Source organism: Lethenteron reissneri, chromosome 38 (genome assembly GCF_015708825.2).
Source record: "Lethenteron reissneri isolate LAM-NWPU_2019-01 chromosome 38, ASM1570882v1, whole genome shotgun sequence".
NCBI classification, from domain to species: domain Eukaryota; kingdom Metazoa; phylum Chordata; class Hyperoartia; order Petromyzontiformes; family Petromyzontidae; genus Lethenteron; species Lethenteron reissneri.
Genome location: NC_083816.1, coordinates 12,514,058 through 12,540,485, shown reverse-complemented (window position 1 = coordinate 12,540,485; position 26,428 = coordinate 12,514,058). Strand labels below are relative to the sequence as shown.

At 48.0% G+C, this 26,428-nt stretch overlaps 1 protein-coding gene across 2 annotated transcripts in view; it reads left to right on the top strand.

Annotated features, from left to right (window-relative positions):
- Positions 1 to 1,592: 1,592 nt before the first annotated feature.
- Positions 1,593 to 26,428, top strand: part of TBC1D30 (TBC1 domain family member 30) — a 46,098-nt gene continuing 21,262 nt past the window's right edge. Inside the window, exons 1-2 of one of the 2 annotated variants that reach the window (XM_061566887.1) lie at positions 1,593 to 3,141; positions 17,506 to 17,670. In XM_061566887.1, the coding sequence (XP_061422871.1) occupies positions 2,133 to 3,141; positions 17,506 to 17,670 (1,174 nt within the window). In that variant the 5' untranslated portion in view covers positions 1,593 to 2,132. Of the gene's footprint in view, positions 3,142 to 17,505; positions 17,671 to 22,084; positions 22,121 to 26,428 lie in introns of those variants that run through there. The other variant, XM_061566889.1, reaches the window with a different exon arrangement.

The following is a 26,428-nucleotide window of genomic DNA, read 5'->3' as shown; positions in this document are numbered from 1 at the left end:
AAGAATACACACTGTAGCGGCGTCCAGAATAGCCTCGCAAGACCACCACGGCCACTCATTGTCGCAGCTTTGTGTGTTAAACTATTGTTCTTGTGCGCGTGTGTGTTAAATTACTGTTCTTGTGTGTGTGTGTGCTAAACTATTGTTCTTGTGTGTGTGTGTGTTCAACTATTGTTCTTGTGCGCGTGTGTGTTAAACTATTGTTCTTGTGCGCGTGTGTGTTAAACTATTGTTCTTGTGCGCGTGTGTGTTAAACTATTGTTCTTGTGCGCGTGTGTGTTAAACTATTGTTCGTGTGTGTGTGTTAAACTATTGTTCTTGTGTGTGTGTTAAACTATTGTTATTGTGTGTGTGTTAAACTATTGTTCTTGTGTGTGTGTTAAACTATTGTTCGTGTGTGTGTTAAACTATTGTTCGTGTGTGTGTGTTAAACTATTGTTCGTGTGTGTGTGTTAAACTATTGTTCGTGTGTGTGTGTTAAACTATTGTTCGTGTGTGTGTGTGTTAAACTATTGTTCGTGTGTGTGTGTGTTAAACTATTGTTCGTGTGTGTGTGTGTTAAACTATTGTTCGTGTGTATGTGTTAAACTATTGTTCGTGTGTGTGTGTTAAACTATTGTTCGTGTGTGTGTGTTAAACTATTGTTCGTGTGTGTGTGTTAAACTATTGTTCGTGTGTGTGTGTTAAACTATTGTTCGTGTGTGTGTGTGTTAAACTATTGTTCGTGTGTGTGTGTGTTAAAATATTGTTTGTGTGTGTGTGTTAAACTATTGTTCGTGTGTGTGTGTTAAACTATTGTTCGTGTGTGTGTGTTAAACTATTGTTCGTGTGTGTGTGTTAAACTATTGTTCGTGTGTGTGTTAAACTATTGTTCTTGTGTGTGTGCGCGTGTGTTAAACTATTGTTCTTGTGTGTGTGTGTTAAACTATTGTTCTTGTGCGTGTGTGTGTGTTAAACTATTGTTCGTGTGCGTGTGTGTGTTAAACTATTGTTCTTGTGCGTGTGTGTGTTAAACTATTGTTCTTGTGCGTGTGTGTGTTAAACTATTGTTCTTGTGCGTGTGTGTTAAATTACTGTTCGATAGAGTATAGTGGTGTTGGATGTGCCGATACTGTGTAGGAAGTGCATTATTCGTATTTTGTATATATTTAGTTAGCATGAACAACACAAACACGTGTATATGCACACACCACGTATGCAATCTTAACGAACTAGCTTTTTAAAAGGAGCTACTGTATTGCTAAATAAACACTTAAGCACAGAGCCAAAAATAACTTAACGTGGACATTACATCATTTCCCAACTTCACCAGCAACATCCTTGTTACGTTTAAGTGTGTGTACTGCATATGTACATGTAACCATTAATCTACGTCTAAGCAATTTTCATAAACTTGTAGCTGCAAAACACACCGCGTTGCCAACACGTATGGACACCGCCACTGTCATAATGATAATCCTGACGATGTTGCAATGGTTCATATTGTTTGGAAGTTACGTGGCGCAGTGGCCTCAATGAGAACGCGAGTTGTTTATTTATTTATTTACGTGTCGAGAGGTCCCGCCCAGGAGGCTGTGGCCGGAGGAGACCGCGGAGCGAGTCGGGTCCCGGTGTCAACCCGGAACCCGCGCGCTCCCTCTCACCTGCTGCTGCTGCTATCCACGTCAACACTGGGCAGCACACACCTACAGCGCTGTTTAACTTCTCTCTCTCTCTCTCTCGCCTGAGTGGCCGTGTCTCTTTCTCTCTCCTGAGTGGCCGTGTCTTTGTGTTTGTCTCGAGCAGAGCCCGTGTGTCTCTCGCTGTCTCTGTCTCCCTGTCGAGCATTTCTTTGTCGGCGTGTGTAGCATCTGTCCATGGGTCTGTGTGTCAGTCGGCGTGCGTGTCTCTCTTTAGTACTGTATATCTATTTGTCTCTGTGTGAGATACCTGTGTGTTAACACGCTGCGTTCTCTAAACTGGTGTCACTTCAATAGTGCCGCTGCCTAACTTGCCTACAGTCATTAGACCACCCCTTCCTCGAGAGGAGCAGCACACCTGCCTCTGTGACGTTACTACTCTCAGACTCGAGGGAATCGACTGTCAGTCTACGACGCGTCTGTGGGCGCAAGGATGCCGCCACCTGCATAGGTATGGCCAGTCACTCGTCCGCTCCGGCTCTGAGCCTCAAGTCTGATGTTTCTGCTACCACCGCCGCCGTGTTGAGCCAAGATCTCGAGCTGACTCTCATTCACCTCGACGACGGCGACCATCAACATTCAGACGCCGACTCGCTCGAGGAGTGTTCTCTCGACTCGTTCGTCAACTCCGTGTCCCCGAGCCAGGACCCTGTGGGGGGGGGAGTTTGCGGTGGAGTCGCTGCTGCTGCTGCTGCTGTTGGTGTTGGCGGAGGAGTCGGAGGCTCCACCTTGACCCCCCCGTGGGGTCGCCACGGCCAGCGAAGCGATGTCGCTGCTGCCCAGGGAAGCCGAGAAGAGAAGACGATGTCAGGACGACCCAGAGCTGCCATCAACGGCACGAGTGACTGTGGAGGTGGTGGTGGTTCACATTCCCCCAGACCCGCTGCTGCTACTGCTGCTGCTGCTCCAGTGACGCTGAGGGAGCTGGCGATGCAGTTCACGGACGGGAGCGGCGTGTGCGGAGCGGTCACCCCTCCATGGGGCGATCCTCAGTACGACTCGGAGCAGTGGCACCACCACCAAGCCCGGCACCACCACCACCTCCTGCTCATGCACCAGCGCAATCAGCAACACCACCATGAAGCAGCTGCTGCTGCTGATCCACCTCACCATCAGACGAAGAGACAAGCTTCGTTCGGGTCCAGACGTGAACATTCCAGATCATCTATCTCAGGAGGACCACCACCACCATCAGGAGCAGCAGCGGGAGGAGACCAACACGGGGTGTCCTCAACCTCCCCTGGGTCAGGACGTGGGGACATGGGGCCTGGCTCCATGCAGTTGGTGGAGTGTCTCCTGACGGAGCTCTACGACTCGGGACAACTCCTGCAGCGAGGAGAGAGCTTTGACAGCTCCACAGAGGCGTCGGGCACCGACCGCCCAGGGCCAGACTCCAACTACTTCCAGGAGCTGAGCGCACGACGCACAGTGAAGCTGCAGCAGCAGTACCTGGCCAGCAAAGGTGAGAGTGGCAGTGGAGGTGTCAGCCAAGTCGTGGAGCGCCTGGGTTCGTTATTTGTCTCTTACGTTTGTTAGCCGACTGGTTCGGGAGGTCTCGTACAGAGACCCTCATGGAATCTTACGTCTCGAGTGTCAAGACTCGATTATCTGCGCGATGTGGAAAAGGGCTTCGGATGCAGTGATGTCGATGTGGGTTGGTGGATCACCTAAAGATGGGACCGCATGTCTGTGTACGATTTGATCAAATGTTTGGAATAAAAATGTTTGCTTCATCTGCACCATATGCAGGCTTTCTCCATCCCACTCGAGATTATCGACCTTCTGCAAATATATAAAATTGATTGGTCAAACATTCGAAATTGATTGGCCAACCATTCCAAATCATGACCCTCTTGAAAATTATTCTTAAGACTTGGACATTTTTCTTGAAGAATTGGTATTGAACTACACTCCAGTTTATTATTTTGCATTATTGTTTTTTAAGTCTTGCTATTGGGGGTGTATGGCTCATTCCATTGAATGAAGGGAGGCATTTTGGCGTTGTCAATGTACTGGTCAGCCACTCTCCGTGGGATACAACAACAAGTCCCACGTTGTGGCAAGATAAACAGTGGTTGTCCCGAGTGCCTCAGAGACACCAATTTATGTGAGCTCCGCGTCCCACATTGACTCGAGCATTGATATAATTTGTCTTGATGAATATATACATGCAATGATGACATGACAGTTTGTGGCACCTTCCACAACAATTAATATATACATGCCTTTTACATCTACAGTTACAAAAAATGTCCATGTACATAATTATCTCAGAATAAATCTATTTGCATATGGTCTGCAAATGTGCTTTGTGCTGGATCACTGCCCACTGTTGAGTGGTTAAAACAAACTGACATCGCTTGCTGGTGCCAAAGTCATGTTCTGGGCAAGTGGCTATTGAACGTCTCTTGAGTCCCACTGGATAAGTTGGAGCATTGCGTGGCGAACACTGCAATAGGGGCACCAACCTCGGCTGGATTGACCTCGTGCATGTCCCGTTGTTGTAACGCTCTTACCCGCCCATACTCGGCATCTGTGAAAAAGAGCGTATAGCCCATCGGATTCCTCCAGCATAAATCTATATTTTGATTCTGCCATGGTCGGGTTAATATTGTCACTTGCGTCGTGCGCGTGGCTTGGGAATGTGACGAGGTAGAGTCGGAGAGTATTCGGCATTGTAGCGAGGTGTGTTCACCGCCATGCCACCATTGCCCATAGGCTGAATATGCAGACACAATACTGCACGTGCAGCACAGTGTCGTGTATGCATACGCACCCACGTGTCGCTTTGTGCATATGTTTAAAGTTTCAGTTGGGTGTAGATATATACATGATGTGCTTATGACCAATTCGGCCACTATCCAGAAAGACGCCGGTGCTATACACTCCTGCGGGGTTGCGGAGTGTGCAAGAGAGAGCAGTGCAGCAACATGAATTGTACTAAGCACCATGTTGAGATATAACCCCCACGACATTGACGTTGGGAGGCATCTCATCGAGCAGTGGATTGACCACATGGGCTGCTCTACATGTATTTTGTGCAAGTGTTTGTATTGTAAACAGTGACCAAACACTTGTTAGAGATGTGCCCGGAGTCTCTTTGAATCCAGTAGCTGCAAAGGTTATTACTACCGTATATTTTGGCATCACGGTGGCTAGGAGATGTTAACGACCTCTCAGAGTATACATGAGGTCGTGGGTTCGATCCCGACCCTGATGCCTGTATATTTGGAGTTTGCGTGTCTCTCCCCGTCGTCGTGTGGATTTTTCTCCGGTCCTCTAGTTTTTCTCTCCACATTTAAAAAAACGCGTTTAAAGTATTTTGCCGGTATAAATTTGAACATGATAAGCCACTTAGTTGCACTATATCGTCTATGGCCAGATCGCTTCTGAACAAGAGCTGTATATCTAAGTGGGCCTTACCTGGTGAAATAAAAATAGTTGTCGGTTTTTTTTACATGCACAGTACAATACAGTAGTTGGTTTTAGTTGTGTGCATGCGGTGATCGATTGCATTGAGTGTGGTCCCACCCTTGGAGTCCAGGGTTCAGTCGATCTCACCGGTGTAGTAGACTGGGTGAGCGACCATTATGTCCCTGCATTTCCAGTCTACCGTCCTTGTTGGGATAAGTACCAATATCCTGTACAATGTTACATGTTAGCTTTGTGGTGGTATTGGGATAAGTACCAGTATCCTGTGCAATGCTACATGTTAGCTTTGTGGTGGTATTGGGATGAGTACCAATATCCTGTGCAATGCTGCATGTTAGCTTTGTGGTGGTTTTGGGATAAGTACCGATATCCTGTGCAATGCTACATGTTAGCTTTGTGGTGGTATTGGGATGAGTACCAATATCATGTGCAATGCTACATGTTAGCTTTGTGGTGGTATTGGGATGAGTACCAATATCCTGTACAATGTTACATGTTAGCTTTGTGGTGGTTTTGGGATAAGTACCGATATCCTGTGCAATGCTACATGTTAGCTTTGTGGTGGTATTGGGATGAGTACCAATATCCTGTGCAATGCTACATGTTAGCTTTGTGGTGGTATTGGGATGAGTACCAATATCCTGTGCAATGCTGCATGTTAGTTTTGTGGTGGTATTGGGATAAGTACCAATATCCTGTGCAATGCTGCATGTTAGTTTTGTGGTGGTATTGGGATAAGTACCAATATCCTGTGCAATGCTGCATGTTAGCTTTGTGGTGGTATTGGGATGAGTACCAATATCCTGTGCAATGCTGCATGTTAGCTTTGTGGTGGTATTGGGATGAGTACCAATATCCTGTGCAATGCTGCATGTTAGTTTTGTGGTGGTATTGGGATAAGTACCAATATCCTGTGCAATGCTGCATGTTAGTTTTGTGGTGGTATTGGGATAAGTACCAATATCCTGTGCAATGCTGCATGTTAGCTTTGTGGTGGTATTGGGATAAGTACCAGTATCCTGTGCAATGCTGCATGTTAGCTTTGTGGTGGTATTGGGATAAGTACCAATATCCTGTGCAATGCTGCATGTTAGCTTTGTGGTGGTATTGGGAAAACCTCCGGAGGGTGCTGGGCAACCGCTCGGCGGCACCATGCCACGTCTCCACGAGACGCGCGTGTGTGGTTCTGCCTCTTCTTGTAAGGGACCCCAGAATGCAGGGTGCACCCATTATTCAACCAAGTGTGATTGGGTTGTAATTAGCAAAGGTCATATCGGACAATGTAGCGATAACAGCCATGGTCATGGACCTATTATCACGTTTAAACATTTGCACAGTGAACACTTGTTAACGCTGCACACCGACTCGCACCACGAATAAGAGAGGCAGTTTTACACACCGTGCTTACTGCTTACCCAGCAGTAGCTGCAGGATGTGCATGTGGGCTTTTGGCGATCTGTATAAACATTGCCACTGTTGCTTTTATGTGAAGCTAACGTGCCCGCCGACAACAATAGGCTTGTGTTGTTAGTGTAAATCCTCACCCTCCCCTCCCCAGCGCATGTCCACCCACCCATCGGTGTCAATGGGTAGACCGCGCTCCGTCTATGGGCATGGCGCGAGAGGTGGGGTAAAGTGTGAGTACTCCCACCTTTCATCTCGTGGAGGCCCTTCTGTCAGCAGTGACTTGAGCAGGCAATTGCAGGCCTGCACCTTTCCCCCGTTTTACTGAACAGTATTTACATTACAGTCAAAAACATCCAAGACAGGAATACATTACAGCACGTCGCTTCTAAAGACTCGAGGACAACACAGGAACTCGGCTTTGGACTGACTGCAGGACCGGAGCTCTTATCCTTGACCCTATTAGCGACCACTCCTATTTTCCGCAAATGTTCCTAACCACGGATAATAGGATATGCGAAATTGATCCCCCGCATTACAACGGATAAGAGGCCTTCTGTACGCTCCAAATGGTTACCCGACACTTGCTCTCGTGTACCTGTGTTTAGCCACCACTGATGGTTGGAAACCATTCTCTTCTATTGCCTTAAATGCCATTGTCTTTGTAACTCAATCGGCGTCTTAAGCACCGGCCACGCTGCTTGTGTAATACACGAGTGCTGTTCAACGCACGTCTCTCTGCGGTGCGCTGCAGTACCACGATGCATGCGAAATGAGCACCTGCCGTTATGACGCCATGCGTCGCGAATACAATGTTTTGTCTGCACTGAACTATGCACCTCCTGAGTTGAATTCCCAGTCATGGAATGGCCAGTGGTGAATGACATCTGAACTGGTCTCGGGGAGCGGAGCAGCATAGTTCTTCGTGCACCGCTGAGAACCTGGCTACTGGAGTTTAATTTACGGTCGCAGCTCAAAACAGTAGCGAGCGATAGCTGAACCGGTCCTGAGCGCCTCACTTCACGAACCTGCACTGACCAGTGTGGTGAAGTATGGTCCAACAAACCCCTATGACCGATATGGCCAGGGGGACGCCTTCGTCCAGCAGTATATTGACAAAGGTATCGCCACTAGTATTACTGTACTGTATTAAGATCCCTTGAGATCGCAGGAAAAGAAGACGAGTTTGAGCGTATGCCTGTTTAAACGACCTTTTGACTGTGCTCCTCTCAATTGGAGGCTCTGAGCCACTGGTAGAAATTTCGCATTTCCATGGTCTATCTAGGATGTCAACTGCTGACTTTAAGCAAAATCATATTCGTTCACTTTGCATTTCCTAGGTGGTTGATGGGCTTAGTTGACACATGAGCATCATTTGTATTCATGACCTTCCACTTGAAATACAGAAAGTCAACTTTTTTTCAAGGTTTCTGCTTGCTCAAATTAGCATTGAGACGCCGCTTATCATTGTAGACGCCGAAAGGGCGATGCTAATAAAATGGAAAGTGAGATGCAAAGCGGTAAAGGAATAACATTGATTTAAAATGCTTTGCCTTGCAGCTAAACTGCTAGACTCACAATCGGAAGGCTGCGAGATCAAATCCTGGTTGGGCATCGACTTGGCTCATCATTGCACTCGGGCTGATAAGGGAAGGGACCACTTTGCGATGAAACAACAGTGGCTTTTTTATGGAGATACTGGCCCCCTTGTGCAGAATTTCCACCAGCCGGTCCAGGGTCGCCCGGTGGAGTTCCTTGTTCGAGCAACGACACCCGCTGGCTTGACGCTCATAACGACGGTGTCAACAATAATATAAGTTATGAAATAGCTTGTTTACCACTGGCGGATGTCACTCTCTTTGAGTGCACTTGCCTCAAGTATCGTAGTCGAGAGGATGGTTTTTGGAACGACAAGTGTCGCCACCTTTTGTTAATCCAACTAGCGGGGCCCCTTCACGCGCCGCTGTGCACTGTTCAGCTCTGCTCGAGCCGCTCCTCGGGGTGTTTGCGATCATCTGAGCAAACCCTGTTATTGACCTGAAACCCATTTTGATGTGGTAGATGTGGCAGGCCCTGATACTTCATAGGGTACGCACACTTTTGTCCATGACCCATTGCAACTAAATTCATGGGACGCGTGCCAAACGTTTGACTCGCAATCCGAACGTCGGCAATTATAATCTCGGTCTGGAGTTAAACACAGCTCATCGTCCTTCCTGGAGTCAATAAAATACGTTCCACTCCTAGAGAAGGCAATGCATTTGTTCGTTGTAAAAATGTGAACTGTATATGCTGTCAATTCTCGGTGCACTCCAGCCAGAGCCAAGTGAGACTCAACCCGGCATTGAAACGTCTCTGCTGGCACCACTTCGGCACAGGATGTAGCCGATGTTGAGCTATGACTACGGGTCCCTTATTTAGTCGTTGCAGTGTGCTGACTAAAGAGTTCTCTGCTCTTTGTTATGACCACGCAAGTCGGGGTTGTGGGGTAGTGGGAGTATAGCGCACTCATTATAAACGTGCCATGCTGTATTGTCTATTTGTCAAGATTAGTTCTGCTCTAACAATGAACAATTCAACTCGGCGTACAAAGTCTGATAATGTTGATGCAAAATAGCGGCTTGGCCAGCTGAACAAAACCGGAATCTCCGCTTGCTTTGCATACCAAGATGTGACTTCACACTTCTTGGCTCGGAGCACACCGCCTGGTGAATGCCATCAGCTGGGATAGCTGAGATTGTGACAATGAATGTAGGCACCATGAGGACAAGGCAATTGTAGACCCAGCCTTATCAGGACTCGTCGGTACTGTATGACTTTCATCGCCAACTGCTGCTCTCACTTGTGCCTGAGGGGCTTCTGTTGAGCAGCCCGATCCTTGCATTTTGGGGACAACTTCTGGATGCTGTGATTCAAGTCAAACCACCAGACAGCTTCCATAAACAAACTCGTTTTTATCGCAGCTGTTAAACATGACTGCCACCACACAGTGAGTAGCGCTTTGGTCAATGTGTAAGCGGCGTTGGAACCCGTCGGTCAAAACGGTTTTAACAATGGGGGTAGACTAACAAGAGCGTGGCAGCCAGAAGAAAGAGTTTGTCCGAGAGCACAACCAGCAAAGAGATGGAGCTATGAGATCGGCCCCGTACACAGGAACAAAAGGACTTGGGGATGGGGGCGGGGGTGAGCAAGTGACTGCAGAGACAACGTTGCGCGTCAAGTGTAACACGAGCCTCGTGCTTGCCCCTTGTGAAGCCAGACGAGCGTTGTTTTACAACTGTTACACCTGGCAGGCGGATTATTATATCGCAGAATCGTGATAGATGGCGATTGCTTGGGAAGGTGTTCATACAGCAATGGATTGATCTGGCTGATGGTGATAGCTGTAGTCGGGAATTGAATGATGATGGTGATAGAATCTTGCAGCCACATAGGAGCCCTTGAATGATACAATTGCGTTTTCTCAGCGTTTGCAAGGAAAGGACTGCTGGCTGAATGCGAGTAAGACATGGTTCACAACGTCCTGCCCCCACCGAGTGGCATTGTGTGGTGGCTTTCAGCTCCAAAATAAAGCAGGTCGCGGTCTGTTGGTCCAAAAAAGAAACATCACAAACCAACCGGATTCATCTCCCCTTCCACATGGCGGCGTGCATTGAGGCGGCATGCCCAGCTGCACCGCATCGCGCCACGTGAAATCGGACTCTGATCCGAAAAGCTGAATCCCGCGTGGTCTGTGAATGGCCGCGTTGTGATCGGCAGCGATGGATGATGCTGAGCGCAGGATTTCTCAGGGTGCTCTCATGTCCACCGGGGCCACGATCACAGAGCTGGGCACGATGTTGCCCTAATGGGCTTGACAGCTCGGCATAGAATGCGCTTGTGTGGATGTCGGCAGTGTGCAGCATGCGTGTGTCGGGTTACTGTCGACGTGGGCGCCCTGCGAGGCTGCGTGTGTGTGTGTGTCTGAACGAGCCGGGTCAAAGTGTCCGTGTACTCCCACACGAGCCACTCTGTGGTCTTCGTTGGCGGCCCTGAGGCTGTGCTGGAGATTCCACACTCCTCTGACGGGGCCAATCTACAAAGAGCAACCACTGTTGACGTTTCACAGTGGCATCTGGCTAGATTTATGGTGTGTGTGTGTATTTTTGCATGCGTGTATTTGTGTATTGTGTACATAATTATGTGTTACATTGAGTGGTGGAACAGTACATAGCGCACTTCACTATGAACCCGTAGACCTGGGTTCAATTTCCAACCACGATTTACATTAGTGGTGCGTGATAGCTGGACTGATCTTGGTTTCGAATGAGTTTCTGGGGATACAAAGGCAGTAGTAGAATGGTTGTGGCCAAACCACCTTTTGTTTTGTTGGCCATGCTGGTCTTTAAGGGTGGAACGAGTTGCCCTCCGGGGATCCTGTGACTCGTCTGCTTCAGATTAAATATTTAACATAAATAATGGATGGGGAATTCCACTTAATAATATATTTTACAGAAGTTGAAGGTGCGTCGTAAAATCCGACATGCGGCCTGAAACGTGGCACCTTGACATGAGCGTTATCATTGTGCACAGCGTGCAACCCATGTGCCGCTCAATCTCCGTGCCACTCGCTCCGATATGCCCTCAGTCCGCCAGATGGATGTTAGCAAAGTGCTCTGAGAGAAAATGTTTCCCAGTACTTTACACAGTTGTTAAAATATGTATTATTCTTTTGTACATCTGGAAACCCAGAGCAGAGTTCTGCATATACGCTGCTGTTACTGGTATTGAGTAGCTTTGAGACGAGTGGTATTGTCTTACAAGAAGCACCATTTGTAAGACAATACAATTTTAGCACTCCAATCAGTTCTGGCCACCGTTATTCTAGTGGGGTCCGTGTTATGTTGCTCTGCATTTTCCCGCGTCGTATTTACCGGTCTAAATGTACTGTGAAGAAGGGCTATTGCTGGAAAGTCTCTAGAATATTTTAATCAAAGGCAGCAGTGTCATTGAATTATTTTTTAGTCATAAATGTTGATTTTTGGAAACGCACAAAAATGTTGTGTGTCTTTCTGATGTCTTTTAATCCGATTCCAAAGAACACAGGATGAGATGTTACTATCCTTTGTGCAAGCACTTCCAAGAGTTCATGAACAGTGAGCCTGGTGAAATTTGGGGAGCGCATCGTCAGTAGTGAACCTTTGGGTCCTAGGGTGTTTCGGCCTTTCATACTATACACCCTCCCCAAAGGCGACCAGCGACAGGGTGATCAATCCTACGCTTGCGTCCCATTCCCAATTAGTCATGGGAGTTGCCTTGTTGGTAGCCAACATCCCATGGGACTATGCATGGCAGGGGCGTCCTCCTCCCTGAGTCAAGCATTGTTGACTGCATACCTCCTGGCCCTCTCACTTTGGGGCCCAGCTGGGGTCTTTCCTCTTCATCCAGAGCCACTGACTGCTGCCTTCTGCCGCCTCCGATACAGCTTTGATTGCAGAACGCTGGCTTTGGCCCTTAATTCCCAGGTCTCTAAGCAGTCTGGTTGTAGATGTTGCCACAAAACCTCTGCAGCCCACCTCCACTGGTCGGACTTCTGTGTTCCAGCCATGATGCCGTGCTTCGGCAGCTAGATCGGCATAGCGCAGATGTTTTCGCTCATAAGCCTCATCTACTGAGTCCTCCCAGGGTACTGTGAGCTCAATGATGAAGACCTTCTTGAGCGAACGGGACCAGAGCACCATGTCAGGTCTTAGGGTGGTGGTTGCGATCTCCGGAGGAAACACAAGTTGCCGGCCAATGTCAGCTAGCATTTTCCAGTCGCGGGCCAAGCGCAGCTGGTCTCGCTCTATTGGTGTAGAGCCGCTCTTCGGTGGTTTAGCCCCTTCGCGGACAAAGGTCGTCCGTAAGGGGTGTGATGCTGCTGGGGGTGGTAGGGAGTTGGTGGCAGCTCGCTTGTCCTCCAGGGCGGACGCAAGGTTTTTAAGGACTTGGTTGTGACGCCAAGTGTAGCGTCCTTGGGTGAGGCTTGTTTGACACCCTGTAAGAATGTGCCTGAGGTTGGCTGGCATGGAACAGAGGGCACAGTCCGGATCTTCACCATACCATTGGTGAAGATTAACTGGTGTTGGAAGGATGTCATATGTTGCTCTGATGGAAAAGCTCAACCGCCTCGCTTCCATGGCCCACAGATCCTTCCAGCTGATCTTCCTCTTCTCCACACTGTCCCATCGAGTCCACTGTCCTTGTTTGGCAAGAGAGACTGCCTTGGCCCACCTTGCAGCCTCCTCCTGATGGCGTACTTCCTGCACTACCATCTTCCGCCGCTCTGGTGCAGTGGCCTTACTCCAAGCAGCACGGCTAGTTAGCCCAAGGCCTCCTCTCCCTTGCTGAACATGACCCACAATGTCAGCATGTCTGAGGGCTGCTGTTGCCTCCTGGACTGCTTTTCCTGGCCTCCATTTGCGCCCAGTTGCCAAGGTCGGCGCGTTGTTGCTCACCACTGGGTCTCGAGATTCATTCAGTGTCATCTGGAGCCTGGTTTTTGCACACTTGAATTCCTCGGTTAGACTGGTGAGGGGCAGCTTGAGGACACCATCTCCATAGAGGCCTATGGTGGTAAGGCATCGTGGAACTCCGAGCCACTTCTTTAAGTAGCTCGTGGCTCCTCTTTCCATCTTCTCCACTGTTGAGATTGGAACCTCATACACTGCTAGGGGCCACAACACCCGGGGTAGGAGACCAAACTGCAGACACCAGGCCTTTAACTTTCCAGGTAGATGGGTGTTGTCGATGGACTGTAGGCTACTACTGATGTCTTTTAATCCGGACAATACAATAGCATTTGTACACTCAAAACACTTCCCCCTCTCGTCCATAAAGCTAAATCGTGGATCTTTGTATTCTGTCTGTCGCTACGACCGTCATCTATGTACTGTAGTGTGCACAGTTATTGCACAGTATCACCACAAGGCGATCCTGTGTAATACAATACAGTACTGCAGTGTGTGGAGTAGTATTGCCTCGAGGGACAGTCGGGTGTGATATCGCTTCTGTGGGAGGTTGCCCGAAAGGAACAATTTACCAAACCTGTGAATATTCTCTGCAAATGTGGTGATGACAGCAAATTACGTGCGGGACCTTTTACAGCCGAACAAATTAGCACGCCCGTGCAATAATTGTTCCCACGGTGCAGCGGTCAGAGAGCCGAGATTATTGGCTTGAAGCTCAGATTATCTTGCAGCCCATGAACCATGGCCCCAAAGTCCAGCGTGCAAACTATGATGACCCAGCGTTATATATGCAATCTTTGAATGCGTTTTTACCTTACGAAATTCACCTGTGTGGGATGTTTCTGTTATGGCCTCCTGTGTTGGTTTTGTCTGGGCATTGTAGACTCTCCCACGCCCACACACGCGAGGTAAACACTTAGCAACGGCACTGGTGAACTCTTCCAGTGCAGAACCTTCAGAAACTCTGTGAGACATTTCTGGCAAAACAAATAAATAATACAACTTGATAAAATATGTAATTAACTATGGCCTATGACCAAATCGCATGGAATGCGCATGCAAATCTCGTCACATCACGGAAAATGGTGAGGGCTTGGATGGGTGACAACTATGGCGGTGTAATTCGGCTGCAGGGTTATACTGTCGGCCAAAGGGCAGTGCAGAAACATCCATGAATGTGCTGTACTTTGCTCCAACATGTATGCTCCCCACCCTCGCCAATCTGAAGTGACGAGCGTGGTGGAGTGTGGTGAGATTTAACCCCTCGACTGATCGTGTGGGGAAGGATGCCCTCACACAGCAGTGGGTTGTACATTTGCAACCTGTTCAGATTCAATATCTCTTGCAAGGGGAAACGTGGACGTCTATATTAAAATTGTATTTTTAAACAATACAGTACTGTAATTAATTTATAAAATGCAACATAAACGTAAGTAGGCGAACCAGGGGGCTCGTGGGAGATTTGGAGACACGCGGCAGCTCTGTGATTGTCTGGTGATGACGTCCCCCACGTCACTTCATGTCCACCAGTCGCAGCTGCCACTTGTCGATGTAGCTTGGAAATCTGGTCCACAACAAGCAGCTGATGATGAAATCCGGGACCTTCATTGGGAATACAACCTGTGTCTTCATCACACACATTATTTTTTATTTATCTATTGTATCTTTATGTCATCGTAAGATGTATTTATCTATTTCCCCACAACACGCCGTCTCGCCTACGTGCCCTACCCAGTGTGTGAGGTGACCTTTCCGGCTTGGCAACCAAGGGAAGACGGTGGAGGGGGAGGTGTGGAGCTCTCAGGCCGCATGTCGTGAAGGTGGCTTGTCCATGAGAGTCCCTCTGGAGGTGTTTGTCCTTCCCCGCCCATGCTGGCCACACGCGACACACACCGCCACCACCGCCGCCACGACCTGCCGGTGGACCTGCGGTGTCCGCCGCTGGCTGCACGGAGGCGAGAGAGATTTAAAGAAACCGGCACCATTGTTTCAACTGCCTCTCGGGGAGATCAAAATGAAACACGAACCTCTGAATTGCAAGTCCAGCACGCAAGCCGTAAACCCCACGACGGCACCTCCTGCGTATTGAAGAACAATTCCTCTTGATAAGAATTAAGTCTTGCCAATGACTCTCCCTTTACTTCACCTGGCAGGGAGGAGATGTTTCACCTGTGAAGTTGGGAAATGTCTCGACAACGCTTCGTGAAGGCTGCAATGGTTTACAGCAGTCACAAAACCGTGTCAAGGTTGCGTCTCTCCTGGCTCTCAGAAGGAAGCCGTGTACAGTACTGTACAACACATGTGGTATAATCATGACTGTACGTGCATACTATGGTTTGCTGGCTCAGCTGTGGGTGGTGTTCACCGGTGTTCGTCATCATCTGGCAGGGGGAGAGGTGTCTCCGTCAAGAGAATGAATTCCTCGCGTGCCTCTCTCTAATTTAGCAAACGCGACCAACAGTAGTCGGAGTCGGAACGTTGGTGGAACGGGCCGGGTCGCCCTCGGGGTGTCCCACCCCAACATTCCGTCACGGGAGCTTGACTCAGGTGAAACCTGTTTGGCTGATTGACGTAATTAATGAATTAATGAATTACATTTTTGAAACAACTCGCGCAGCAGCGCATTAACAAACCTGCCTTGTGATGTCACGAGCTATTACTAGTGCACTGCGCCCATCTCATTTACATAACCCCGCCCACTTGTCACTAGCCCCGCCCAGTCTGTCACTAGCCCCCCCACTCCGAGTGGCCGCCTCCCCCCCCTCCCCCACCTCCTCCTGCTCTCCTGCCAATGCGTTGAGCGTGAGAGGTCGGCAATGTTTCAACCGGCAGAGCAAAAGCATCTGAAGAAGTTGGCTTGGCACCCCAGCCACAGCCCTTCTGAAACCGGGGCTGTGTCCTTGCCAAACGGGAATGTTCGGTAGTAAAGGTGGCGCTGTGGATTGACCTCTCGGGGCGGCTAGGCGGCGCTGTGGCTTGACCTCTCGGTGGCTAGGTGGCGCTGTGGATTGACCTCTCGGTGGGTAGGTGGCGCTGTGGACTGACCTCTCGGCGGCTAGGTGGCGCTGTGGATTGACCTCTCGGTGGCTAGGTGACGCTGTGGTTTGACCTCTCGGCGGCTAGGTGGCGCTGTGGTTTGACCTCTTGGTGGCTAGGTGGCGCTGTGGATTGACCTCTCGGTGGCTAGGTGGCGCTGTGGATTGACCTCTCGGTGGCTAGGTGGCGCTGTGGATTGACCTCTCGGCGGCTAGGCGGCGCTGTGGATTGACCTCTCGGTGGCTAGGTGGCGCTGTGGATTGACCTCTCGGTGGCTAGGTGGCGCTGTGGATTGACCTCTCGGTGGCTAGGTGGCGCTGTGGATTGACCTCTCGGTGGCTAGGTGGCGCTGTGGATTGACCTCTCGGTGGCTAGGTGGCGCTGTGGATTGACCTCTCGGGGCGGCTAGGTGGCGCTGTGGTTCGAGTGGCTGCGTCAGGAGGCTGCTGTCCTCACACAATCCTAGTTTCGTGCTTGAGCAAAACAAATAATCCCCAATGTATTTCAATTATTACTGGGATCCTTTAATGAGACAAAGAATCCATTTAGAAATGTCTCTGAGCATTGAGCCTGTTATATCAGAAACTGTCTCTGGAAGAGGTTCATTCCAGGACATTTCCCCAAAAAACTATTCCACAAATTTTTTTTATCCTTCACACAGGAGAATGCACAGTTCCTGATCGTTATTTAATATTTATTAACCTGACAATCTTTACCCGCGTAAATACATCCCATCTTTATGTGCACGTGTCTGTATCGGCGTGTATGCATGTCAGCGTAGTGCTTAGTGCACTACGCTATGAACCCGGTGACCTGATTTTCGATCCCCGCTCACGAATCCTGAACTGGTCCTGGGCCTTCCCAAGGTCGACTCGGCAATGGAGAGAGAAAGGTGGCCTGTGCGTGGTGCTGTCCAATATGTGCTCGCTAACAGGACTTGCCCCAGCAGTCTGATAAAGGCGACATGGGGAAACTCTGTATCTACTTTTGTGTATCATGCAAAACGTACCTCTACAGTCTATAAGGTTCAATGGTGGATCTGTACCTGCATGTATGTGCATGTGACTTTATCTCTGTGTATATCTCTATGGATGTGTGGATATCTCTATGGATGTGTGCATATCTGTGTGTCTGTGTGTTTCTATACAGGGGAGCTGTGGTGCAGTGGTTAATGCGTTGAGCTATGAACCCGGAGGCCCGAGTTCAATTCCTGCTCACGGTTGACACCAGTGACGATTATCTGAACCGGTCATAGACCTCCCCTAGGTCAACTCGGGTAAAATGAGTACCTGGTTCGGTGTGTAAACATCGCCGCCTGGGAGACACAGGTGGCGAGGCGTGGTACTGGCCACGCGCCCGCCGCGTGGCCCGTGCCGGTCTCCATGGGCGCCGCTCGCTGACGGCACTCGCCCCAACGGCGTGTTGAAGGCTACGGGGGTTGCCTCTCTGTCTCTGTCTCTCTGCAGATGTGGAGGAGCTGCTGCGAGTGCGAGCCGAGCTGCAGGAGCGGGCCGCGCTGCGCTCCACGCAGCTCGTGCGGCAGCTGCGGCTGCGCGACCGCCGTGCCGAGCGCCTCCAGCGGCACTGCGACGTGCTGACCGCGTGCCTGCAGGCCGCCTCGCAGAAACGCCGTGAGTGGCCGTGGGGTGCGCACACTCGCACGCGTCCGTGCCGTCGTCTGCCATCCATCATCGAGGGTCGCCACGAAGAGTCGTCGTCGTCGTCACGATGACCGTTTTGTTGTTTGTTTCATCCTCGTCATTTTAGTTGACAACATGAGTATCTACATCATCAATGGCATCCTCATTATCACAAACACATCGTCAACTTAATGACCATACGATCATCTTGCGTTTAGTTTCATCACCCTAACCATCACATTCTTAATGACTGTCATTTATCAGTATAATCATCATCAGTATCCCCATTATTAGTGGCATCATAATTATGAGTATTACTGTTCATCATCACTAGGTTGACGTGCATATCTCTCATTGATCAGGGCTAAATTTCAGCCAGGCCTGCCCAGAATGGGTGTTTAAGAAAATACTTCCGCAGGCACACATCACATCCAGTAAAACTCTCGCTGTGGTTGTGGCTAACAACCGCATGCCACTACTGTCCTGCCTCCAGGACCACGCGAATCCTGCAGCATCACAGAAAATATTCCTTGAGAAACCAAGCCCTGCCAATGACCATGCATTTTGCTGTCAGCTTCAGCATCATCAGCATATCTCACATTTGTATGGTAACCTACAGCTTCATAACAGCGCTCAATGATCATCATCATTCAGCAGCAGCAACTGTCTTCATCATGAAAATTGTATTCACAATGACTCATTTTCATTATTAATTCGGCTAAAAGAACCATCATGACTGAGATGAATTAGTAATGTTATCATCATCGTGACCTTTATCAACATCATAATCATGGCAATCACCTTCTTGTTGAGGATTATCATTTTCACAATAACACAGGGTCATCGTCATGACCACGAATCGATGGTACAGTCAATGTGGTCGTCGTGCGTAGAGAGGGGCCAGTACCTTAGGGGAATGTGGAATTCCCACCACCTGGCTCCGAGCCAGCAATGGAGGTGAGTGTCGCCACACTTGCGTTTGAGGCGGTTTGACTCGACTGGAACGTCTGTAGATGCCTGTCGTCATTTTGTGAACACATGACTGTCGCGCATGCCCATGAAACGTGCTCTCTTTGTATCGGCATGCATCTGGGCTTTCAAAGATGAAGGTCGCGATGGCTTTATGAATCCTGCTTCTAAGCCGTTATCTGCGGCTTCATACTCCATGACTCATGCTGCATGCTTCACGAATGTGCAATCTGTGCTCTACGCTTCCCACTACCAGCTGGATATGCTGCTCTGTGCGTCTTCGTGCTTCACCAGCGATAATTCACGAATTGTGCTTCTTGCTTCACGTTCCCTGATCTGTGACCTATTTTCTCCGCGTTATGCTTCACGGCTCATTGTCCACGATGCGTGTGCTCTGATTTATGCTTCGCCCTTCCTAATCTGTGGTCCTCGTTTCATGATTTGTTTCCTATTTAAACGGTGAGCGCCACGCTTTGTGCGTTACGCTTCTTTAGGATGCGCGCCACGTTGCAGCCCTGTTGATTCATGGCTCGGGATCCATGCTTCGTGCGCCATGCGTTTTGCGTAATTAGGATTCAAAATCTTTACGTGTCTTGCGTTTAATGATCACCGTCTGTTCTGCTTGATTCGCACCCCCATTGTCACAATTCAGAGTGAGTGCTCCACCGTTACCGTGTGTGTGTTGAGTTTGCTTCGGACATGCCCTTCATAGGCGCTCGCTAACAGCACTTGCCCCAAAAGTCTGTTCAGGCTATACGGGGGATCTTTGTCTTTGTTTTTTGGTACTAAGATTGTGTACACTTTACAAATGGTGGGTTTCAGTCAACGATAAAACCAGAGGTGGAGTTTGACTTCTATATTTGGGAGAGGGGGAGGCATGGGTTCACTTTGTCCTTTGTATTAGGAATCACGGGTGCATAATTTGTTTATTTTTAATCCTTATTGTAAACTACTGAAGATACATTAATAAAGGTGTCCAGTTTGGGGGGGTATTGCCCCCTCGTGCCCCCCCCCCCCCCCCCGCAAACTCTGTCCACTCAAAAAGTTCTTATGAGTGGAGGTCCCAAGAATACGAAAGATAGACGTCAGCCATTGTGAATAGCATTAAAACACTTTCAACACATTTGGGCTATTTAATGTTCCTGAAGGATGCACGTCCTGTGTCTTAGTCGACTGGATTCAACTGGATGTTCGTTTGGTTCTAAAATCTGCCAGGGCACTGGGGCCACGTCTGTCCTCCCTTCCTGGTTGAGCAGTGATGGAGGAGCACCTCTGGTATCTGTGCCGCTCTCACAGCGCAGGGCAACGGTGGGGGCGCCGTGTTGCACAGGGACCACCGTCTCGCCTGCGCTAGATGCACAGGGGGGGCAGGCGCTGCTACGAGGCTTCACCCAACTAGGTGATTTATCAGCAACGTTCTTGTTTGTAAAATGTTAAACATGACTCGAGCACATGTGGCTCACTTTCAAAATGTTCATATTTTATAGAGCCAGAAATACCCCCTCTATTGGGATATAATGAAGCAATCATTAACAATAATTACTTATTTACTCAGGAAATATCAGGGATGATGATCGATACTGAGCACAGAGTGGCAAGTAAGGGAGGGGACAACCGCTGCACAGATCAAGCCACGAGGTCGACTCGTGTGCAGAACTGGATGGATTGTTGGTGACTACTTGGGCAGATCGTCCAACGATGGTTAGATCATGGCTGATGATGTGACAACATAGATTCTTACTATTCTATGGGCCACGAGGTCAATTCATGACAATGAATTGTGACAATTCATTGACGTATTGGGAGCTCCATCTGCTGTGAAAAATGCCATTCACATTCCCACTCATATCCTTCCATGTTATTGTGGGTTGTGTTTTACCATCAAACTGGTGCTTACATATTTTCATATAACTTGGCATCATGCAGCCTGATAGCACTAGCAGAGGGCTCAACTCCCAATTGTTAGGTTTCAACTTCAAACCTAGGTCAGTGGTTCAAATTGCCCAAAAAAAAACAATACGACTTTGCGGTAAGTCGCTCGGCCTTGTCCTATGGGGGAGGTACTGGCCCCCACCATCGCTTCCGTTCCTCTCCTTGAAACAACTCCCATCTCTTCTCCCGAGCCCATCATCCTGCTACTGCTACTCCCTAACCCCCCCCCCCCCCCAGCTACGACCAGGCCTACCTAAACTCCCAAACTCCTATCACTACCCCAATCCCGATCACTACCTCTACCCCTCCTTAACCTCTCCCACCTGTTCTCCTGTCACCATAACTCCGCCGCTACTTTTAATGATATTCGTGGGTCTTTTGGTAAAGTCACTCGAGAGCTTTGGAGAGCTCCTCTCGAGGGTATTTGGCCTACTCTTCCATGCTGGCCAGATGCCTTGGAAGAGGTGGGAGGTTCCCACACTTTAGCCCATGGCCTGCGATCTGCTGATGAACGAGCTGTGGCGTTGCACCCATTTAGGTGGCCGAGTGGCCACAGGCAACGACCACGTCCAGTGACCCACACGCTGCGGCGCGCCACCGCCCACTGCACCTTTGTAGCTGCCTGTAGCCATCGCACAGCATCGCCTGCATTCATGATGTCTCAGGAATTAAAAAAGTCGGACAATGTGCTGCGGTCAATGGCATTACAAGCATTCTGTGTGGGGGACACCACGTGCTCGTGTTAAACTGATGCTGCAGCACAACGATAGGGCAGACGGTGCCATGAGAACGGTCATTCTTCTTCTCGTCGACGTAACATGCCCGACAAAGGTGCTGTCAGCCTGGGGGGCTTGACGAGATGCAGTTGAATTCGTTGATAGTAAAAAAACGAAGGTTATTTTAACACTAGTGTGACGATAGAGTGATATATAAATGTTTCATGTCATTGTAATGTGTTTACTGATTAGGTTAGTTCCATGGGATTGTTTGTTTAAATTTAGACGAGGTGATTGTGTGGGGATTTACGGGGATTAATGCCCATGACACAGAACTAAGCCTTTTGCACAGCTGTTGGGGAGAAGTCTGTTCCAGACAATGTGGGCCTGTCGTCTCGTTACCAACTGCAGGCACCTAAATCCCATAAGTGTACTCGATGTTCAGTTTGTAATGAAATTACTGATACTTGGAACACCCTGGTGGATTGCCGTTTATTATTATGATGTACTATATAGGAATGATAATAATGGCACACAACAACGATGACGACGTCGATGATAATGATGATTATGGTGGCGACAACTTTCAGGTTTATGAGCAATTAAAAGCGTTGCCGACGTGTGATGGCATCGCCATGTCAGGGCTGGGTAGGGAGACCGCGAGCGCCAATGCGTGACTCGGTGGGCCCGGCCCTACTCTGACGTCACAGTCCGTGGCTCCACCCACCGCACCTCCGTACACCCCGACCGCTCCAGCTCGTCGAGAACGCATTCTCCACGACGACGGCGGCCGGTGGTCACTGCTGGCATGAAGATCCTGCAGGGTGAGTGCGCGCTCGCTGTGCCCGGCGCGTCCGGTCGCGTGCGCTTCCTCGTGGCCGGTCAGACGTACGATCGGTCAACCTGTTGCCTGCATCGGTCGTAGCGGGGCACGCAAACGAAACAATTAATCACGATTAGAATTATTGTGCTTGGGCATTGCTGTTCCTTTTATTGTTGTTATTTGTTTCATGGTTATTGTTGCCGTAAATATAAATCTTAATATTACGTCTTGTGATTTTACTCGTTGTCTTTTTAAAGGTAATTTTAAATGGTGCGTAATTACATGTTACATTTCATAGTGTGTTATTTTTATGATGCTATGATGAGGCCATGTGGTGTTGTGGCAATGTTATTCACATTGTGTACAAACGCTGCTCGTCTCACGACTGCTGTCTTGCGTGGTAGTTTTGGTGTAATCGTCACGTCCTGAATAACGAGCGAATCTGTCCGCTGGGTGTCACGGCCGATGGACTCGGCTGGTGGTCAGACACTCGCGAGTTCAAATCCCGGTCAGAGGGTAACTCGGCCTCGAATCGCTTTTGGTCCGTTCGATCAAATGTGAAGTGTCAACAATGGTTGTCTAATGGAGAGACTGGCCCCTTCCATGGGAATGTGGAATGTCCACCCCTGGTCCAGGGCTGATTACAGAAATGAGTGCTGCCCATTGCTCATTTGAGCAGGGAGACACTTTTACTGAGTCTCGTAATTGTTGTATTATTGTGATTGTATAATTGTCACACTATCAGTGTCTTTCTTGCTGTTTCATGAGAGTTGGCTTGGTCATCTCATTTTACACTTCTGTACTTGTAAATAGCGTAGTGTATGTTCATATTGTTACATATTCGTATGGTATTTCTCAACTAGATGCTGTCTTATTAACCAGATGCAAATCTTTTGAGATTGCAGTCACTTAATAATTTGTGCGAGAGGCGTTCATGTTTCTGGGATTTCCCACCACGTTCAAAAATAATCTCAGGAATTGCCCAAACATCCTACGCAGGACCCTCCTGGACAAGAGTCTGGTGTACTCAATGAAAATTACCTGGATAAACAATTCTGATACCACATTCCAGTATTATTAATCCCAGGACGTTCTTGAGCTGAGTAGTGCACGCAAACATCAATTAATCTAACTTACCACGCATTCCTCTTCATTTCTGTGCATTCTATACCCTTCGGGTGAATAGTAGATTGCAAATGCAATTGACAACCGTTCCACTGCATCTTGCTCAACCCGTGTGTGAGCTGCAAGGCAAATGCATTTGTATGTTTTGTGCCTGTGTCTTTGTGTATTGCCTGCACAAGGTTGAAATAGTACACTAATTGTAATTCAATTGAATATGGTTTAATATTGAGATTTGAATATCATGTGTCTGGACGATTGTAGAATATCTGACATTGATGGCGTTTTCATCTCAGAGGCTCCCTCCCCTCCACGTGAGCAAAATGAGACTTTCCACCGCTTTGTAGTCTTCTGACTCGATAAAGTGCACGACAAATGCCATTTACTCTTTGTTGAGTTGCCCCAGGCCAGGAAAAATGTTCAAACTCGATTTATTTTTTAACATCGAGTCTTCAAAAAAACCTTGAAAGTTTTCCAGTGAGGCTTTGTAGTCGGCATAATTGTTTTAGATTATTATTTTATTACAGTAATCTGTCATAATGCTCATCTCAAACCATGACCATATCTGCGGTTAATTATTGGCCAGTACAATACAATTTTTCAGGGAACTCTATAAGCAGGCACTTTGGCTATAACCAAATCGCCCTGTGGTGGCATCTGCTCTGTGAAGCCAAGCTAGGTTGTGAGTGTATTAGTACAATCTTGTTTGTTTAATACAATAATCAGCAGACAAGGGTCTGTTTCATAAGGCCAAGTTCATGCTCAGTTTCAATTACCTGAGTCTCATCAGCAAAGTGTGGCCTGTTGCACCAACTGCTGGGTTGCCTGCTGTTAGTTGGATTGGTAACTGCCTGTAAATACCTTGGGCTACGAGATTGCGAAGAAATTACAGTGCAAACATGTATTTTAGAATCCATCTGTGTGGAGCTTTTAGTGGATTTTCTCTGGGTATTGTGTTTTTCTCCCACATACCAAACACTCACAAATGGAATTGGCCAAACATCCCAGTACAGGATCACATATCGAACGATTAAAAGTGAGGATGTATTGGGTAAATAAAGGGCATTGTTAGAACTAAAGTGATTGTTCTATGGAGAGACTGGCACCCGTCATGTTAATGTGGAATCTCCACCATTGGCTCATGGCTGCCAACAGTAATACGCGTTACCCCAATGCGTGTTTGAGCATCGAGGCACCGATTATAACCATGAAAATGGCCATACAAGTCCATAATGGCATCAGATAGTATGTGGTTTCTCGGCATGATGCACTTCTGGGATTTACAAATATACTTTGTGAGTGTATTAGTACAATCTTGTTTGTTTAATATAATAATCAGCAGACAAGGGTCTGTTTCATAAGGCCAAGTTCATGCTCGGTTTCAATTACCTGAGTCTCATCAGCAAAGTGTGGCCTGTTGTACCAACTGCTGGGTTGCCTGCTGTTATCAGCAACAACACTGGCTGAACACAAGGGGAGCAATTTGGATCAGTGATCGTAAATGTGTACAAAATTGATGGACATAGGCCAATAGACTATGAACATTTGTTTTTATTTCCACATGGTGAAATAGAGCCATGTTTTTATTAGTTTAACACCCACATGTCACCACAATGCAACGACGCCAATGTATGTAAACACAAGTAGTCACAAGGAGGGAAGAGTGGTGCAGTGGTTAGCACATTACACTGCGAATCCACGACCCGAGTTTGAATCTTGGTCTTGTCTCCAATCACTGGAGAGTGGTGGTACGTGAACTGGGTTGGGGACCCCTCCCCCGCCTTCACCAACACGCACTGACTAGCGTGGTGAAGTATGGTGAAATCACCCCATGACCGACCAGGCGTGGGGGAGGCCTTTATCCAGCAGTGGGTTGACAAAGAGCTGCATGTATTTGTTTCTAAGTGGACGGGACTTGTTGTTCGCGATTGTCAGGGGGGTGGCCTATGGATGTGCAGCGCTTCAAAGCTCACCTTCGGTGCCTTGATCTGCTGTAACATTTCAATTATAAAACGCTTTGTGAAGTGTGGGAGTAAGTTGAGCACAGAATGCTATTAGCCAAAGGAGATGTTTAAACTTGTTATGCCCTTTATGTAATGATGCATCGATCGTTCGACTAAAATAGATTCTTACATTCGCAATACATGTCTCGAAGCATGCGTGTGAGAAATGGTTATTTACGATTTTAGAAAATGCTTTAAAATGCCTCTGTTACACGTAGGCTAATGGAGCCAACAAACCTATACAGTTATACAACAGAGGGAATAATCAATATAAATGAAATGGTGAAAAGGAGGCAAAATTATAACTGCTTTAATTAAATCGTCACTTCCAATCATGAGAATTTAATCAATTGGTGTGGGGCTGAGTTGTTGTACAAGTTTGTGCCCTACGAGACACTATAACCCATAGTAATCTTTTTTAAATATGAATGTACTGTAGTACAAGATTATTTACGGGCTTTTATTATAAACACTATGGTGTCATTTGGTTTATTAGAGCTCATAAATATTTATTAACTCACGTCGACGTAACACCTCTTATTATGATTACATACTTGCAGATAATTAAAAAATATGTAATTTATATAAAAACGTTACCGTTTATTTCTGCGCAAATTAAGATGCAGTGGCACCGTCTGTTGACCGCTCTCCACCGGTGGTGTAAAGTCAGAAGAAGATGATGGAGGTCAACTGCTATTGGCGTGCAATAAAAGGGGACTCGTTTTTACTCCCCTTGGGAGATGATGGGCCAAGTGCCATCTCTGAATAGTATTTAATGAAAGGAGAAGTGACCTTCTGATTGTGAGGTTAGAGCTCGGCGGTGGATATTTTGGACATTAATTTCATGTAATTTTATGATTTTAAATGTGGCTGGTGAATGGCTCACGATGCAGTATTCACAGTATTTAACTCTTTAGACTCACGATGCAGATACACAGAATTGAACTCTTTAGACTCACGATGCATGCAGTCTTCTCGTGCCCACCTCTCATCAGAATGTACGCATCGATAATTTACTGCCGACATTTATATTCCAAATTACTACACGCCTGTCCTTAAGATCGATCGATCAATATCGGCCCACTCTTCCGAACTGAATCGGGTCGCGTCGGGCAGCGCCTCCACCAAAGCCTTCCATCCTGCCCTTAAAATACAAGAAGACATACCAACATGAAGTTCTTCCT